The sequence below is a fragment of the Octopus sinensis genome, linkage group LG8 (assembly GCF_006345805.1).
Source record: "Octopus sinensis linkage group LG8, ASM634580v1, whole genome shotgun sequence".
Classification (NCBI taxonomy): Eukaryota; Metazoa; Mollusca; class Cephalopoda; order Octopoda; family Octopodidae; genus Octopus; species Octopus sinensis.
The window spans coordinates 21927629-21943908 of NC_043004.1; the positions used below are offsets into that span (position 1 = coordinate 21927629).

General features: G+C 33.8%; 1 protein-coding gene across 1 annotated transcript in view; it reads left to right on the forward strand.

Moving 5' to 3' along the window:
• The window catches only part of LOC115215149 (atrial natriuretic peptide receptor 3), a 55630-nt gene extending 41191 nt beyond the window's left edge, over positions 1–14439 (forward strand). The window contains exon 2 of the mRNA XM_036505276.1: positions 14384–14439. Within this exon, the coding sequence (XP_036361169.1) occupies positions 14384–14424 (41 nt within the window). The 3' untranslated portion in view covers positions 14425–14439. The remainder of the gene's footprint in view (positions 1–14383) is intronic.
• The last annotated feature ends 1841 nt before the right edge of the window (positions 14440–16280 follow it).

The window sequence follows — 16280 nt, forward strand, 5'->3', positions numbered from 1 at the left end:
ATCACTATCTGTAGTTGAATACCCAATAAAAATAAACACAAACAAACAAACAAACAAGTGCACCATTGATTTTAGCAGCGATATCAAATCGAGTCAGTTTATTTCACATTTAATTTAATTTCCTTAAAGCACGTCTAATTGCAACTTCAACAATTATTGCATTCAGTATCTTCCGGATATTATAGTACTTTAGGAGAACTGCCAAGATTAACAGGGCATTTAAATCATGCACAAGAAATAAGTTGATTTAGTTCTTTGTTTTTTTTCTGTTTTTTTTCAGGGAAATACAACTCGTAATAATATTAAGTGGGCCTATGGCGATATATCCTGCACTTAGAGCAATTATTTACTCATACTTCATATCGAGTTAATAATGTGAAGTTGTACGTTGTCGCGTAACCTCGCAGAAATAACGGCCAAACTCTGAAATATTACATCCTCACAGCTTAAAAGCTGAAATGACATTATAATGTTAAATTTTCTATCAAAGCAAGCCTGAACCAAAAGGACTCGATTTTTCACGGCTGGAACCGATTATCATACGTCATCATTACCCAAGAAATAAGAATATGAACAAAAGCGACAACACCATCACCAAAAAACAACAACGACGACGACGTCGACGGTGGCAGCAACAAAGCAATAATAACAACAACAGCAGCATCAACAACAACTACAAAACGCTCTATTTGAGAATTTTGTTATTGTAGTGAAATTTTTCAATATGAGATTAATGATATTTATTTTCTAAATCTAGCAAAAATATATATCAGAAAATCGTAAGTGAAACTATTAACAGTAGTTTAATTTATTTTGGGAAATATTACTTTTTAGTTGCAATCTAATATAGGTAAAAATTCAAATGTCAAAACCTAACCGTAACTCTAGCTCAATGCAATATATATATATTAGCTTACGCGCGAGGTTAATGCTTTGTTTCCCTTCAATATACTACTTTTAATTGGCTTAGAAAAGAATCCATCTATGAAGTTTTGACTGTCTACATTCACGTACTAATAAACTAATCCATTATTCCCTCTCTAATATGGCACCACCTCCTGGAAGTCCCGTTCCACGCACGTTTACTATTTCTGCTGTTATAGACTTACATATGTAAAACTAAGCATTAGCAATATCAGTTTCTGATGACCTGTAACTATCATGTGTCGTACCACATCCTTTTGACTAAAACTGTAAATAAATAAATAATATTTTTGGGGTCACCACACCTTTGATTCTGGGGAAAATAATGTCCTACAACCCATCCAGTCGTTTCCACATAACATTAGATACAATTGATTGTGAAATAAATTTATAAAATTGAATATGTTTTGAAAACATACTTAGTTAGAACAATTACGCTTAATTAATATATAAATCTGGTGAAGTTTACAAAACGATGCTAGAACTACTACAAAATTAACCGCATTTAAGACCTGACCTAAATTACAAATTTAGTTAATATTTCAGTAATATTATCGGTTTAGAATTTCGACTTGCAATTTTTACTAGCAATCACGGTTTACAGATAAACAGACAAATGTGATATTCAGTCTAATTCATACGCAGGAAGGATGATTCACAAGATTTCACATATGAATCAAATTGATAACTTTCAAGATAGATGGTTAGACTTGTCAGTTGCAATTTGTGTGAAAAAAAGACATATTTTATTAATATTTTTGTCGAAAATTAAATGCAGCTAAGAGTTTTGCAAATTTGATAAATTCGACAAAATAGTTTCAATGAAATTAGTATCAATTTAAGATGTCACTTTATATAAAACTTAATTACATAAGTTGAAATTTCTAAGTGAGTAGCTTTATGAGCAAACTGTTGCTAACTAAAATTTCGATAACAACTCGAACAATATTTAATGAAATATTTAACAGTAAAATTTCAGTTTCAAACAAGGACACTTATTCACTTTTTATTCAACTAAAGAGACACACATACACCGACTCGAAGATATATTTACTAATACATAATGTTCACACGCTAGCAAACATATACACACGCATATATATTTATATGTATATGCACGTAAGTTTGTGTGTGCGTAACCGTGCGCGTGTAGACACACACACACACATACACACACACACACATATATATACGTACACAGACATAATTTTGATTAAAACATGCACCATTTATCTGCAGTGAAGGGTGTTTCTTTCTGGGTTCATGATATTAGTGGATGTGACTAATATTTATACATATGCCGTTCTGAGGAAGAAACATCTTGTAAGTTGTAAACTTCGACATATAAAACTAGACAAATGAGTCGAGCTTCCTTTTTTTTTGATTTTCAAACATCTTAGGTCACCTTACTACTACTACGACTACTACTACTGCTGCTACTGCTGCTGCTACTACTACTACTACTACTACTACTACTACTACTACTACACACCACCACCACTACTACTACCACCACCACCACACCACCACCACCACCACCACTACCGCCACCAAATGTATATATATATATATGCATCTCTAATATATACATATGTGTACATCTTCACATATATATTTCCTTCTATTACTAAGTACTGACCTATTTCTTTACTACCCACAAGGGGATAAATACAGAGGGGACAAACAATGACAGACACACGGATTAAGTAGATTATATCGACCCCAGTACTTATTTAATCGACCCCGAAAGGATGAAAGGCAAAGTCGACCTCTGCGGAATTTGAACTCAGAACGTAACGGCAGACGAAATACGGCTACACATTTCGCCCGGCGTGCTAACGTTTCTGCCAGCTCGCCGCCCTATACTAAGTACTGACCTGTCCAACTACTTAATCTATATTCCTAAATTCTTCACTCCATACTAATACCACTCTCTCTGCCCCATCACTTAGACTCTATCACTACGTAACTGTCACCCCTGTACTTTTTATGCCTCCCTCTCTTTCTCACCCTGCATTCTTTCTATCTTTTTACACTCTAATACCTTTATCTCCGTATTACCCTCATCTCCACATTCCTACTTTCAAATTATCTTGACTGACCACTAACTGGTACACTTTCCCTTATTATCTCTCTCCTTGTTTTTCTTTTTTCTCTTTTCTTCCTATTTTTTCTTCTTTTCTTTTTTCTCTTTTCTTTATTCCTCTCTTCCTGTTTTCGATTTGACCTTACAAATACATTCACTACTTTTAGGTCACTTTCAATAAAACCCTTGATTCAATAGCACTATGTACAAACTCTATACTTGGAAGGACAATTCTAAATACTATTGGATTTACTCACAAGATATTGCAATCTTATATGTATACGATTCTGCCTCAATAATGGATCTATAAATGCAATATCCCCGCATATCTCACATCTACTTTCTTTCCTCCACTTCACTCTCTATTTCGTATCTTATCTAAATTAACTATTGCTTAACCATCTTCTCTCACCGTTTCCAATGAAGGGATATAATAAATATGTTGGAAACAGCTGTAAGACGTATTTATAAATGTCTAAAATCTTCACAGCCTTAGTTTTTTTATCTCATTCTGAAAAAATTTTTACGTATATATATATATATATATATTATATATATATATACATATATATATATATATATATATATATACATATATATAATATATATATATATATATATATATATATATATATATATGTGTGTGTGTGTGTGTGGTGTGTGTGTGTGTGTTAATTCCTTTACTTGTTACAGTCATTTGAATACGATCATGCTGGAGCACGTCATTGAAGGGTTTTGTAGTTGAACAATTGTTTAAGTCAAGTACTTATTGTGTCTTTCTCTATGTAACTTTCGCCGGACAGTTATGTTACGGTACGTAAACACACCAGCATCGGTTGTGCGCGTATGTATGTATATATATATGTATATGTACATACATATATGTGTGTATGGAGGTACGTACATATATATATATGCATATATATATATGCATATATATATACATGCATATATATATACATACGCACATATATATATATATATATATATATATATATATATATATATATATATATATATATATATATATATATATATATATATATATATAAACACTGTTAGATGTCATTTTATACTGACACATAAAAGAAACAATTTAGCGATACAGAAAGAGCCACATTCCGATCAATGCGGATATTAAGAATTGCAAATCGATGCATTCAATTATATAGTACTACATTTTGCTGGTGATTCGTGTTATTTTCTTCATAAAATCATTGCTTTGATCATTTTTCAGTGTTTGTTCACAAATAGTTCTTCAATTTCCGAATGCTTCTCTTGTTAGCATGACTGGATTTTAGACACAACCTAGTCCAATACATTTTGCAATTACTAGTGAAACTTCAATGAAATACATTGCGAATCTTTGTAATACTGTTTTGATAATTTTCATGTATCTATAATATTCGCATATCAAACTAATAAACTGTATTATCTAAATATCATATAATGAAACTGACCGTAACTTTGCCACACTCCAATTCAGCCTATTCTCAGCTTTGAATATAAATTCTTTAAAGAAAAATTGAAACAAATAATATATTAAAGATACAATTCCCAATGTGAATGCAGCGCTACATTTCTCCATGAACATCTTGAATTATTCAAAATTCGTTTTCTTTCATAGTTATGGTTCCCTTTTCAATTACTCTGACGTAACCTTTGTGTTCTACAAAGGTTACTCAGCTTTATGCTATAAACTTCTCGTGAAATGTGTTTCTCATAACAATAAAGAAAGAAAACAGCTATTATTTCAGCTCACGTTTCGTCTCATTGTTTACCTCTGCTTATTAAATGATTTTCTAAAGGATATTTCACATTGGTCATGTCTGGTGGTCTTATCTTAGACAAAACAATCAATTAATCGTTAGATATGCATGAGCAGTCTTGATGTTGGTATTTTTTTCCGGAATCTTATTACTTTCTTTCGTAGGAAGTGCTTATCTAAAGAACCTTTTGTAAGCAGCATGGGTTTGGTCGATTGACTTAACCCCAGTGTGACGAATAACGAGGAGAAGAGTGGGAAGAAATTCTATAAGTTTTATTCAGTAATCAATTTGATTTATCATTTCATTTATATCTGCAGATTTAAGTAAGCACCCGAGGAAAGAATATACATTGGGAAGGCACCATGTTGTACATCTTTGCAACTTTCAGTTATCAGAAACATACTTAATGGCACGCCTATTTACAATCATTTTCATAGGTTACAACACACACCCACACAGATACAGAAACGCGCACAAGCGAAGTGAAAGTGAAAGTACTAATAACAGTGGTAACAATACAAGAAGAAAATAATCTGTCAGCTATAACTGCTAGGTATAGATTCTGATAGAATACCTACTACTCAAGGCGTAGTCTTTGTCTTCACGGAGCTAACAAAATACACATAAATAAAAAGCATTTATGTGTTGGTTTTGCTAGTGAGAAAAAACCCAAATCTCTGTCAACTCTTTAGAAAGGTACTCATTAGAAAATATATCTCTAACACCTTCAACCCTGAAACCGCTCTTTGAAAATTGATTTGTTTCTAAACAACAAACATAATTAGAAATCGTTCCATTTACCGCTTCTCTGAGAAATGTTTGATATGGTACCGAGAAGAAAAAAAAATTGAATATTATATATTACACAGTACCATCTTTTGTTCACTGCTAAATGTCAAATATTAAAAAATATATAGATTAAAGCAAAACAAAATGGTTCTAACATGCCATATGCAATTGTAATAGCCGGAGTCTTAAGTAACCATTTAGTAAAGGACATTCACAAATTGCATATAATATAATAAGGATTTTCTTAGCCAATTTGAACCTAACTTTTTTCTATTCTTACTATATAAAGATTCAGTGAAAGCTTTCTCATGCTTTAGCGAAATACCTTTTCAACGTACAAAAGTCTTGAAATTGAAATAAGCATCATATGTAGATTGAAAGCAAGCATAACACTAATAACATTTGGAGATTAGTAAATATATTTGGTATAAAAGGAATACATGAGCAAAAGGAACTGAGCGTAGGTCGTAAAGAGTGTAAGTTCTTAAGTTTTACGTACGTGAATATCCAAGTCATTTTATCCCTTGCTATAAAGTGTCTATATTATGTCCAAATGCAGTTCTTCATTTATTGGATATTAGAATATATCCTCAGATATTAACTAAAGTGAATCGGTAACTATTGCCATTTGAGCAATAAACTGATGACATTCCGATATGAAAACTGAGGCTAATTTTTTTTAAGTATCTATCGAACACGGCCTATGATACGAATGTTGAACAGTGATACGGGACGGGATAATGCCGAGAAAGATCTAAAAATTGAAAAGAAATGTATGTAAAAATAAACCTGTACGAATAATAAGTGTTCCACTATAAATGATAAAGAACAGCATGAACAAATATATAGGAACCCTATCAGGATCCACAACTCTATGCATATCACTCAAACTAGTCTCAATATGTATAATTCGCATTTTATACAATGCCCTCTCATATCAACAACACAACTCGCAAACCTTGCTGCACATATCACACGTAATACAATTTAATATACAACAATCACCACATAAAATAACTAATATAATCAATTCTCGATTATATTACACATCTCCTACACCACCAACAAATCACATAATTCATGCTACACAATAATATAACTTAAGTCTAACCATTTTACGTATAACGTACTTGTGTAATGTGACAGATGTGGTAATAGTTATCAAATAGGTGTAACATTATTTCGGCAATATCAAATAGTAATTAGCTAACTGCCCATAACTTTATATACTTGCTAAATTTGAGAATATATTGGGTTGTCCGGAAAGTTCGTGCCGATTTATAGTAGCTTAAATTTCGACTTATTTTAGAACATGGTTGAGTCCATAAAATAGGATTTAACAACACCTCCATTTAGAGCACAGTTTAAGATACCTTTTCATGGAAGAATGTTTATGTTCCTATAACCTGTGTTAATTCTGTAACCCTTTAAAATGGAAGATAAGAAAGTTCAATTTCGGCACTTGATGCTTTGGGAACCAGACAAAAATTACTGCAGTTACCCCACACTCCATATTCACCAGATATTGCTCCTTCGGATTTCCACTTATTCAGGTCTCTTTAGAATAGTCTTAATGGTAAAAATTTCAATTCCTTGGATGACGTAAAAGATACTTTGATGAATTGTTTGCCTTGAAACCACCTCAATTCTGGGAAGAGTGTATTTTCAAGTTAAAGGAAAGATGGAGACGCATTATGCAACAAAATGGTTCATATTTGGTCGATTAAAAAATGTAATGGCAAGTATTTATTCATCTTTTTCTTTCCTTTAAAAATTGGCACGAACTTTCCGAACAACCCAATATAAATTAATGTTTCATTCTTAATTTTCAACTAAATCATCATAATAAACCTTAAATTCACTGGGGTTTTTTTCTGTTTCGTAAATTTTTCAAGACTTGTATCATGAAAGTAAGGAATTTAGAATTGACATCGTTAAGCAATATATTATAAACAACTATATGTTTCTTAAGTTATCTTGATATGACATACGTTTGATGAGGTTGGGTGTCCGAGGGAATTGAGAGAGTTGTTTGAACATATATTTCAGAAATCTCTCTAGCTATTATGTTTCCCTGCCATGCTGTCTAAGTGATTATAAATAGGTGAAGGAGAAAAGCATTTATTCAGCTTAGTAGGCAATCTGAAACTGAGTTGGTAAGACCAAATGTTTGCAAATATTAGGTATAATACAAATGATAGCTTAACCTATTCTCATATCATTTCTCTCCATCACATCGATCTCTAGCTAAACTAGAATAAGGAAAATGCGGAAAAGTTTGTTTGAGTCTGGAATTATTGATCCTACTTTAATGGATTTGACTTTCATCAGGTTTAACACACTCAGTTGTAGTTGTATGTTTGTGGATTAAATGGCAGAAATATATAGAACACAAAGAAATCGGTTATTTGGTAGATCAGGGTTAATTCTTCAGACAGATCGGTTTTCAAATTGCTTAGTAACGGAACTCTGAAATATCTTTGGTAAATATCTTCTACATGCAACTATTAAAAGTGTTCGCTTTTAGTACATTCGAATGCCTGAACATCAGCTAGCGCACAAATTTCTATTTAAATATATTTCCATTAAGTGATTTCGGAAACATTTGAAGTGAAATCGGTACTATTTTTGACAGGAAAATACAGTTTCTAATTCACTGATGTTATAACATGGATATATTTTCGTATTGGTGTTATTAATAACTCGTTGTGTATTGGTCTATTCCTATAATAAATGAGTATCCATGCACACATGCGCACGCTTGTATATATATATATATATATAATATATATATATATATATATATATATATATCGTCAATGTATCATGTCTCCGAAAACGAAACACCGTAAAACATACTGCAGTAATATATTTAAAATAATTAAATTTGTATTATATCCGGGCATAGAGTGACCAATGGTTTCGCATCTACAAAGGCTTCAGATTCACGAACGTCAACGAGGCTAAAACCTTTGTAGATGCGAGGCCATTCCTAACTCTATGACCGGACTTAAACTTAATTACTTTTAATACACACACACAAGCACGCATACAGACCTTCACACATATATGTATGTGTTTGTGCATATATATATATATATATTATATATATATATAATATATATATATATATATATATATATATATATACCTACACATTCTGGCTTGAGTCATGGACACTAGCCTTTTTTTTAAGCTGAAAGATTTTTGCACCCACGTCCATCCTGTGACAGGTGGTCTTGATACCAAAGATAAGATTCCAGAGAAGATTCCAAATGTATCCCTATGTTTATATATGCATGCATGTGCATGTATAAACAAATGTATTCATCGTATTTGTGAGTGTGTGTGTGTGTCTGTGTATGTGTGTGTGTCTGTGTATGTGTGTGTGTATGCATATGTATACTCTTTTTACAGCACTTTCAAGTTTCGAGGTGACCACAACACAATAACTCAAGAAAGAACACAATCCCTTTAGTAGTGTAAATAGTTATTGTATAATGTCTATTGATCCAGCATACTGTATTCGGTCTCTAGTAGTTTTATGCTATTATTCTTCCATATGTTATGGGTGATGTTGGTTAACCGAGCATCTTTTCTTCCACAAAGAGTATGATGCAATATTGTCAATGGGCCACAAATGTAAATCGTTCGGCTATGATACCGACCTCCGTGATTCCTCACATGAAACTACATTTGAAGAAGATGCTAATCATATCACAGTCTTAAGCGCATTCCTTCTCTATAACCGGTAGTTACATGTCAACCTTTCAAATACTCAAATATATTCGTTCCCTTTCAGGAATAGGAAACCAACAGACGTCTTTATATTAAATGCTCTAAAGCACTATACCCACCCAGGCTAATTTGCAGTGACCTTGCATTGCAGTTTCCTTTTTATAGGAGCATATCGAAAGCACCAGATTGAAAGTCGGGTCTCGGAACCCTATCCTATTACAACTTATCAATAGATGAGGAGCCACGTCACACTTATTTAGCCCTATAGTTTGATCTTGTACTTTTCGTCTGCGAAATATGCATGTCCAGTCTGGGATCAACTCATGCCTAAAACATTTACGAGGTATTGAATAACATTTGGTGCCTGACCACAATTCAATGAAACCGTCAGTCTCAAATAAATCATAATTGCTGGGTATTAAAAATAAAGTTACCTCGAGTCATACCGAGACATAAAGGCTGGTTTCTCGGTTTCATGGCGTACATATTCCCCAGATGAACGGAACGCCAATCCGTCGTAGGATTACTCGTTTTTTGATAGCTGAGTGACTGGAGCAACGTGAAATGGAGTGTTTTGCTCAAGAACACAACATATTGCCCGGTACAGAAATTGAAACCACAATCTTACCATCAGGAATCTAACACCCTAACCACTAGGCCACGTGTTTCCACGTTCTTAGGTATTTCTCCAGCAGATATATGGAAACTGGCTAGTGGTGTCCAAATGACAAAACCTGCTATTTATAATCACCACTTCTTCCGTGGTCTTCAACCCTCAGCCCAACAACTGAAGTCAAGAAGCCGAAGCCTCTACAGTCATGTCCAGAAGCCAAAGAAGAACCCTCCACCAACTGACAAGCAAATATTCCACCACAGTCCTCTAAAGATCACCCTTCTGGTTAAGAAACACCATGGATTGAGAGGAAGAAACTCAACTGCGTGAAAATGAGATCGAGAGGATCGAAAGTTGCTTCCGGGTCTAGTTGTTATACGGGTAATTTGTTACAAGCCCATTGTTTCCAACCTCAAGAAATAGGTGGCACTCGGATCTCTACCTCGTGAAGGCCAACTCCATAGCATCATGAATGCACACGTGTATTGCAGTGGCGGGCTGTCACCAGGAATGTTTTGGCTCAAAAAACGATTTTTTACTCCAAAAGTGAAATTTTACCACAAAGTTATTTCCTTAACTACTAAAGCGCAAACGGTGTTACTGAAGTAGTTTGTGGTACATTTGGAAGTGTTGGAAGTTGCCTTCGATACATGAAGGTGTGTCCTGGATAATCCCCAGAATTCCATGGTCGGAGCTAAATGTTACAGTGTATCAACTTACCGTAGGTATGTAACAACTTACTCTTTCTATATCAATTTAACACGCCATGATTAGAAATTACAAAAGGAAAACTATAAGGGGGGATACCATACCTGATGTCATGGGAAGAGCCACCAGAAAAGTTGTGGAATAAAAAATGTATTACGGGATGTTGCCGTAAAACAGCGCATAGTGGATGAAATACACGAACTGAAATCCAAACCAAAGAAGGCAACTGGTACAGAAAAGGTAAGAATGGGAAAGAGAAAGTCTACTAAAACAGGTAAAGAGAAAGGGAAGCAGCCTCGCAGCAAGCAAGTCATCTATTGGAAATACTTTGTCTGCTCATATTTGTTTTCCAACTCCTTTCCAGGTGAAGAATGGGGGCAATGCATGATCTGTAAAGACTGGGCACATACTGACTGTACCGATGGACGACAGGACTTTCTGTGTGATCCGTGTGGTGAGTCGTTAATGGAGGACGATTCTGACTACATGACACATGTAACAAAGGGGAAATTGGCTGATGAGGGCTCTCAGTATCACAGTCAGGATATGAAGTGGTTCAAAGCACAGTTAATTAATTAAAACAATACTTCCTAGATGTAAGAAGCAGGAGACGTATTCATTTTAAATTTGTTTGTTAACAGGATTCTGAGTTATCGGCACTTGTAAGAAAGTACCCCCAGTAAGTGTCACAACGTACCCCGCACTCGGGGGAAATTGTTACAGCTGACACCACTTCATTAATGAGAACCTGTCTAATTAATGTTATGTAATTTCTGCTTTTTTGCTGGTGATAACAATAAATAGAGATGTTTCATTAATTAAATATGAAAAGAAACTTCAGCTGTGTTCTTTTATGTGGATGCCAAGGAAAAAAAAGGAAAAAGTGTAATAACTAGACCCGGTCTCCCCTACATTGGGATGTGGAAAAGCAAATGATACAGTGGAACACCAGCTTGTGTGGACTTTATTAGCCAAGACCTGAAGCAACGGGATCTTGTAGAATTAAGCAAAATATAAAAATGTGCAAAGAAAAAAGAAATTGTTATCTGTCCAATACGCTTCGAAGTCTCTAAAGAAAAAAAGTCTTTACTTGCGATTTGTTTTGAGTTGGGGATGGTGATCTAGTGGAATAAAATTTATGCGGTATTTTCACGAATACAACACGGCTACTTTCTAGCAGACCAAACATATGCTTTTTGAAATATTTATATATATACAATAGCAAACTTAAGCACATATACATACATGCAGGCACTTCTATACACGCTAGCACACTAACACACACACACACACTATTTAACAAATAGCTAATTAAAAGAAGATATTTCAATATAACCTCTGGTCTTTCAAGTATGCACACAATACACGCATGCACTCGCTCTTAGTGTACATACACTGCCAAATGTTAATTCAAAAAAAGGTCTGCGCAAGCCAAGAGGAGAATTGAATATCTACATAGTTTTAGATTGCATAGAACATATAAACAAATGTTTATATATACAATCACATGCGCACCCCTACCTACAGAGAGAGAGGGTCGCAATTTATATACATGAAGTAACAAGTTATCAGGCAAGGGTATATATTCTTAAAAGCACAATTAATTAATATTGTTTATTCTTATGAGTTGCAAAGTCTTTCAGCCTCACGGCATGATCATTATTACTATGCATTGAGAAATGTACATTTCTTTACTCAATACATCCTCTGTAAAACGTTGCCGTGGGCTGAAATGTTTTGCAAATCATAAGAATAAACAACATTTATTCTATATATTCTATATATTACTTCTTTTGAAATATATATTTTAATTGTAGATTCTGTTGTAATTATGCGCATACTCTTACTCACGCTAATACATATACACACCCACGGACGTATCTACATATATGTAATATATATATATATATATATATATATATATATATATATAATATATATATATATATATATATATAAACACACGAAAACGTATATAGGCATACTCAGACATATATTTACTGTTACATCTTACGTTAAATCTCCAGTCCAATGTTCTGTTTCCCAGCAAGATCTGGACATTCGGAATATTGTTTGTTTTCTCTTGACCCAGAGCATTCTTGTCTTTCAGAATGTAATTATACTGTATGACGATAAATTATGCATAATTTTAAGGTGTCTTAATAGAGCAGAGCTTCATCTTCAAATACGCCTTCTGCTTAGATTACTGTTCTCTCTGTAGCAATAAGAGTTACTTCATTCACATATATTTCCAATTTAAAGACACTATCAGAGTTAATTTCAAGGTGTGACAATGAAAATATATCCATTTTCTCATGCTCGAAGGGAATCGCAGAAATAATGCAAATTTGGTACGAGATAAATTATTAGAATAATCTTCACTCCAAGCCAAAGGTAAATAAATGCCCCATGAATATAGCCAACAAATTCAAATGCAAATGGGACGAAATCACAGGAAACAAATATTTTCCATAGTCAGTTGTTTGTTGTTGTTACGTTAGGCACGCAATTGGTATTAGTTTTTAAGAATGTTTTTCTACAGAATACTAAAGGTGAAAGAAAGTAAATCTAGTAAGTATGAGAATGATTTCATGTGAAGAAAATGTATAAGTGTGATTAGTAGTAAATTTGGTAGTGTAGTTGTATTAGTATCACTGGTAAAGATGGTGGCAGACGTGTAGAGATCAGATATCTATTTGCCGGTTCGGCAAAACTTTGCTTCGATAATAAGTTTCAATTTATTGTCGAAGCATTGGGTCAAAGTAAATTTATGTCCAAGACTGTGAAGTACGAGCCTTGGGTTAGTGGGAGTGTTCCAATGACGCGGAGATTAACATAATTTATGCAAGGAAAAATGTTGCAGTGATAGTGTGTATGGCATATATCCAAACGAAGGTTAATAAGATACTTTTTTTAGAGCGGGGATAATACAAATTGCGGTGCTAGCTGTGAATGTTTTTGGCGAAGTAGGTCATTAAGATGCTGCATAATTTCCTTTATGTACAAGTTGATCATATCCCTTAGGTAGATATTAAAGCCGGGTGAGCGAAACCGTCTGAAAGATTGGTGGTCGGAGGTTTACCGTCGATTTTAGTCAGCGGTTAAGGAAGAGACTACTCAAATCCGAATCTAACATATTTAATGTTACATGATGCTACAAGGAAACGACTCATATATTTATATTTAAAGTGTGTTGAGATTGTTTCTTCTTCGTATGCAAAATGCTGTAGACCAACTGAAAATTATTGATGGATTTTTTCTGAGCAGTATTTTTTCGTTTTCTAAATTTTTTTTGTTGACAATACAATATGGGATTGCAGAAAATATATATTATGTCGCGTAGTATAACCTGGAGTGAAAAACAATAAATTTCCATGACAAATATAGCATAAAGAAAAGACTTCTGAAACCTGACATTTCATGTATACAACTAAATAATATAACATATTCAGTGCAGTCACTTTCAACACAATATTTGAAGCCATATTTACACCTGAGAAGTAACATATTAATTATGCACACCTGTTGACTCAAATCGAGACATCTGAAATACAAGTGCGTACTTCCATAGATTGATCGATCAGTAGTCTAAGTGATAACCTTCAGACACCATTCGCTAAAACTTCGAAATTGCTTTTTTCCGTACATGTCTGTTACAATAGAAATTTTACGCTCAAAGCTTTTTTTCGTTAAAATGTATTGAGTTACATGACTACGATGAGATAAGTTAGTGACTTAAGCAATTTATCTTTCCAGAGAAGAAAAGATTAAAGTTACAGACGTTTGAGAGAAGGTGAAAACCATAATGCCGATGAGCTGAAATATATCAATTGGCTCGGCGTTTGAAATGGCCTCTCCATAGACTCTGATTGATATTTGAAACTTAAGAAAAATAATGCAAAGTGCTACATTAACAAAAATTTGGAAATAACTTATATAAAATAACTTTAATAAAGGGCTATTTAGTTCTAAAGACAGAATCTCTATGCAATCTTCCGACCTGCTAAACATATCATTCAAGCTTCCACATATGCTTGATTATCGTCTTTCATAAGGAAATACATATGTAATTATGTAATTCAAGATATATTAGCTAGGAGGAAACGAAAAGCAAACGGAAGGTTATTGGAATGATAAATGGCTGAAGCACATTCGATGTCTCCCTGATGATGCCTGAAATGGAGTTAAACATTCATAAAACCAATTCTAACAAGGAATACGCACCTGTAACAAATATTTTGATGATCATAAATGTTTTAATGACACCCGTATTTGAAAATGTAACTAAATTTTAAAGAAACAAGATACAACAATATGTCAACGTGGTTTCGGGATGATGTATTTTTGCGGTAAATATAACTTTTGTATTTTAATGTTGGTTTCAAATTTTGGCACAAATCTAGCATTTACGGGAGATTGGGTAAGTCGATTACATTGAACCCAGCATTTAAGAGATACTGCTTTTATCGAGCTTGAAAAGATGAAAGGTAAAGTCAACCTTGGCGGAATCTGAACTCAGAACATAAAGATGGGCGAAATGGTGCTAAGCATTTGCTCGTTGCGGTAATGATCCTATCAGCTCACCGCTCTATCTCAATAAGTAAGATTGATGTATTGTATTGTGATAAGACTGCAACCTGGCAAAAATTTAGCATGCCGGGCAAAAAGCTTAGCCACATTTCGTCCTTCTTTACGATCTGAGTTCAAATTCCGCCGAAGTCGATTTTGCTTTTTCATCCTTTCCGAGTAGATAAAATAAGTTTACGTTTACGTAATACTACATATCCAAGGTTTAAATATAGACGTTCAGACGTCAAACGTATTGTTATATACATATAGATACATACTGAGATTCTCAGCTAGCCCGACGTCTTTATAATAAACTGTTAGCGTATTAGAAATACTGCAGAATATCCTTCAAATTACAATGTTGTCTTTTTGCAAGAAAATTGTATAGCGTGGTATTATTACTGGTCTGTTCGATCAGGACTGACTGGTAGGTGGAAGAACCAGTAACAACAACAATATTTTCCATAGTCTATATTTATTTCTTCATTGGTGATGGTGATGTTTAGCTCCACAAGGAGCTAAACACAGAATGGATAAACAAGGACAAAGTGATAAATCGATAACATCGACCCCAGTGCGTAACTGGTACTTATTTACTCGACCCCGAAAGGATGAAAGACAAAGTCAATCAGCGAAATTTCAACTCAGAACGTAACAGCAGACAAAATACCCCTAAGCATTTCGCCCGGCGTGCTAACGTTTCTGTCAGCTCACCGCCCTTCCATAATCTATATTGATTAGTAATATATTTGTGACAGTATTAGGGATGGATTAAATTTTCTATAATTTATTTAAAACAGTTTAAGAATAAAATGTTAGCAGACCTATAGTTTTACGAATATTGACGGACGTATGCAATTAATGTACTCAAACGAATCTCCTTGTTGGTCGGTGATATTACACACGCAATATGTTGGTGTTGAAGAGAAATTTTAAAGATACAAACTATTGAAAATAAACACTCGAAAATTAATCAATTTCAAAGTTTTAATATAATTTAGCGATAGTGACTAACGAGAGTGGGGGCAAAGCAGGCAGAAAAGAAATAAACCTGAGACAAGACGAAATAAATAAATAAAACAGG